General features: G+C 46.7%; 1 protein-coding gene across 1 annotated transcript in view; it reads left to right on the top strand.

Moving 5' to 3' along the window:
• The window catches only part of sema5a (sema domain, seven thrombospondin repeats (type 1 and type 1-like), transmembrane domain (TM) and short cytoplasmic domain, (semaphorin) 5A), a gene marked incomplete in the record, with an annotated part of 172,932 nt that extends 170,321 nt beyond the window's left edge, over window positions 1–2,611 (top strand). The window contains 1 exon segment of the mRNA XM_037694274.1: window positions 1,648–2,611. Coding sequence (XP_037550202.1) covers window positions 1,648–1,767 — 120 coding nt within the window.
• Window positions 2,612–4,278: the final 1,667 nt, after the last annotated feature.

Below are 4,278 nucleotides of genomic sequence, written 5' to 3'. Positions count from 1 at the left end.
CAGATGTTCAGGTTATTGTAGATTTACAGATGTTCAGGTTATAGAAGATTTACAGATGTTCAGGTTATAGAAGATTTCCAGATGTTCAGGTTATAGAAGATATCCAGATGTTCAGGTTATAGAAGATTTCCAGATGTTCTGGTTATAGAAGATTTCCAGATGTTCAGGTTATAGAAGATTTCCAGATGTTCAGGTTATAGAAGATTTCCAGATGTTCAGGTTATAGGAGGCCCTGTCTGGAGTTCCATGTGCATGTGATCTCCTTCGCCTCCTCTCAGACAGAATGTGACCTCAGCATTTCTTTGAGGGTGATTCTTGCTCGTTCCTCTCCTTCCTGCAGCCAGATGTGTCAGTCCTCTTGCCTCTGGACGACCCCGCCATGCACCAGCCTCTCTCTGCTAACATGGGGGTGTCTATGCGTGGACTGGAGATTTTCTACTAACCTCTGCAACGTTCCCACCTCTCGACCCCTAACCCAGCAACTTTTTGACCCCAGCCAGTACTACTTCCTCTTCCCCACAACGTGCCCTGCTCTTCCACTTCCTGTGGCACTTCCTGTGTGTGGCAGGTTGGAGTCGTTTCTTTGTTTTCTGCTCAGACCTCCTTCATCCCTCCATCACGACTGACTCCCTTCTCCCTCTCGGCTTATGAGAAGGCAGTGTACCCCCCCCCCCCCCCAAACATTTGCATGTTGTCGTTTGTTCCGTTTGTCCTTCATGTTTTGTTTGAGAAGGAGAACTCTTGGCGTTCTTTGCTTCTTCACCTTGTAGTGACAACCTCCTCTGCTTCCTCTCTATCACTAACGGCACTTTAAAGTCAGCTGCTTCTGTCTGCAGCACCAAAAGCTCAAACTTAATCATTTTTAAGACAATTAAACGTGTTTATCTAAAGACAGAGCGGATGATGCTACAAGCATGGCTGCGCAGCTGTTTAAGAGCAGCCATGGCCCACCTGCAGAGCTGGAGAACTGTCTGCGGTGCTGCAGGAGGCTCCATTACTTTCCCTTTGTGTGCAAATCACCTAATGGGAGCGCAGCAGAACGTATGAGGTTTTTGCTCGGCGCACTTGTTCCACATCAGCGTTAGTCGGAAGCATCCATCAGCTGTAAATGCAGCATCATCAAGTGCTCAATTACGCTGCCCTGAGGGACTCCCATCACACTCCTCCATCACACTGGATATGCAGCCATCTCTATTTGGCAAATTGCTGATGTGGTATTGAGCAAGGCGTCAGCAGCTCATCCCGTGTGTACCGTGTCACGCAGGGACAGGGAAGCTGCTCCCACGGCTCCTCATTGTTTAACAGAAACGCTCATTTGATCGATTTTTATGGCTTTGGTTGTCCCGGAGGAGCAACAGTCCAGATCCATAAAAACTGCTGATGCTGGGTATTAGAGATGACAGAGGTGGACGTTCGAATGTGCGTCCGAATAATTTCGCCTCATGGTGACTTCTCATTTTTCCAACGCTTTGACCTTGCTCTGTGAAGCGCACATCTCATTCAGCGAGCAGCTCCCATTGATTTATGTTGCTCTTTTTGGATTTACTTTCACCATCTGGGCCGAGTACTCCCCTGATCATCTGCTGCAGAACACTGCTGACTGCCTTCTGTCTGTCCTCTTCATGCATGTGTACTTTTTATTTGCAGGCCTTCAACAAAAACAACCTGATTCTGGAAGAAAGGAACAAGTACTTCAACCCACAGCTTGCTGGGAAGACGTACACCAACGCATACTTCACCGACCTCAACACCTACGATGACTATTAACCCTAAACTCCTAGAGCGGAGACGCTCCCCCTGTTGTCCGCTCCCCCTGTTGTCCGCTCCCCCTGTAAACTTTGTGCTTCGTATTGAGATTCATGGCGCCATGCGTGGGACGGGCCCACTGCGAGACTCTACGGCAGCTCGTATGACGAAAAGACAAACAACGGAGGGAGCCGCCGCTCTCTCAGGTGCCTTGGGGTGCACGTGGAAAACTCACCGTGCTCAGACTCTAAATGGACCGCCGGATGTGGACGGACAAAAAGACACTGCTGGAAATGAGATTCCCTCCAACTTCCTTTGGATGCCTCTAAAAACAGACGTTTGTAACGATCGGAGAAAAACAAATTGCTTTGCATGACGTCATCTGGTTCAGTTGTTCCGGTTAGTTTTTGCATGACCGTTCCAGGGTTCCAGCAGCGTTTGCTCTTCTTGGGCGCCGGATTAGACTAAAACTAAAAATCGAAGCGAAGATGCGTGGTGGTGTTCAGCATTAACTGCAGCAGTAAACTCCTGCCCGAGCCCGTGGTCAAACGTTCACGTTTCTTTTTTATTTTTATTTCTCTTTAGCAGCTAGAAAAGTATGAGCTATCAATGTAAATGTAACATTTGTGTTTTTATTATTATGTTTTTGTACAGAAAATTAAGTTTGTCGCCTACGTCTGTAGATTTTCTAACTGCATTTAGTCGATGTCTCCAGTGTTTGAAGAACATGTTCTTTTAAAAAAAAAAACAGTTTTACGTGCATTTTGGCAACTAATTGGAGGTATTTCATCACATTATGATAGGTCGTTGTACCTTTTATATATTTTTTGTAAAAAAAAAAAAAAAACTAAACTAAAAAAACAAAGAAAAAAGTGTTTTTTGAATTTTGATAGCGTTCACTCTTCCTTTAGTTTGGGAGCTGGAGATGAATTTGTGAAAGCAGAATGCCAACAGCTACGGATGGTGCATTCAAGCGCCGTTTCCTCCCATCCCATAATCTGTGATATTTGTTTTTAGAAACCTTCAGCTCTTTCACTGGTTCAGTTGCAGCTAACTCTTTATGTTTGCTTGTGTTCTGTGCATAAATTAAAAATGGCTTCCTATAAGATGTTGTGGTGAGATCTGATCGTGTGAAGCTTTGATCTACTGTAAAAACATTGAGTTTATGATCACAGTTATTGATTAAAGGTCTGGCATTTCTTTAAGAATGCTAATTATCATAAATTTCATCCCAGACTTAAAAAGAAGTCAGTTTTGAATTAAAATCTAACGATAAGGAGGGAAGGAGTTGTAACTGTTTTGGTCAAACTTTGTCACTTTATGCTTGAAGTGTTGCCGTACTGCAAGTTGTGGTAACACTCAGAGAAAGTGTTGAGCATGACTCAATACTACCACACCACATTTACCTGAATGTCTGTAAAACTTTATTCACTGATGTCGTCGGGAGGTAGAAGGAACACTTCTCGGACCTTCTCAATCCCACCAGCACGTCTTCCATGGAGGAAGCAGAGTCGGGGGACTTTGGGGTTGATCTGTCCATAACTGTGGCTGAGGTCACTGAGGTCGTTAAATCTCCGAGGCGGCAGGGCTCCGGGAGTGGATGAGATTCATCCTTAAGGCTGGATGTTGTGGGGCTGTCTTGGCTGACACGTCTTTGCAACGTTGCGTGGACATTGGGGGCAGTGCCACTGGACTGGCAGACTGGGGTGGTGGTTCCCCTCTTCAAAAAGGGGGACTGGAGGGTGTGCTCCAATTATAGGGGCATCACTCTCCTTAGCCTCCCTGGTAAGGTCTATTCAGGGGTGCTGGAGAACTGGGTCCGATCGTTGGTCGAACCTCAGATCCAGGAGGAACGATGTGGGTTCTGTCCTGGCCGTGGAACACTGGACCAGCTCTTTACCCTCACTAGGGTCCTCGAGGGGTCATGGGAGTTAGGGTCAGGATTCACCTCTGCTCTTTGCAGATGATGTGGTCCTGTTGGTGTCATAGTGCAGTGATCTTCAGCTCTCACTGGAGCAGTTCTCAGCTGAGTGTGAAGCAGCTGGGATGAGAACCAGCACCTCCAGATCTGAGGTCATGGTCCTCATTCAGAAAAGTGTGGATTGCTCTCTTCAGAGGATGAGGTTCTGCCTCAAATGAAGGAGTTCAAGTATCTCGGAGGTTTGTTCACAAGTGAGGGAAGAATGGAGCATTGACAGATGGATTGGTGCAGTGTCTGCAGTATTGTGGACTCTGTGCCGGTCCGTTGTGGTGAAATGGGAGCTGAGCTGTAAGACAAAGCTCTCTGTTTACAGGTCAGTCTACGTTCCTCCCCTCACCTCTGGTCATGAACTCTGGTAGAGACTGAAAGAATGAGATTGTGGATCCAGGAGGTTGAAATGAGTTTCCTCTGCAGAGCTGGACTCTCCCTTAGAGACAGGGTGAGAAGTTCAGTCATCAGGAGAGAGTCAGAGTAGAACCACTGCTCCTCCACATCCAGAGGAGCCAGTTGAGGTGGTTCATCTGGTAAGGATGCTCCCTGGGAGCCTCCCT

Source organism: Nematolebias whitei, chromosome 20 (genome assembly GCF_014905685.2).
Source record: "Nematolebias whitei isolate Nwh7 chromosome 20, NemWhi1, whole genome shotgun sequence".
Lineage (NCBI taxonomy): Eukaryota > Metazoa > Chordata > Actinopteri > Cyprinodontiformes > Rivulidae > Nematolebias > Nematolebias whitei.
The sequence above is the reverse complement of the archived record's forward strand: the minus strand, read 5'-3'. Positions and strand labels throughout refer to the sequence as shown.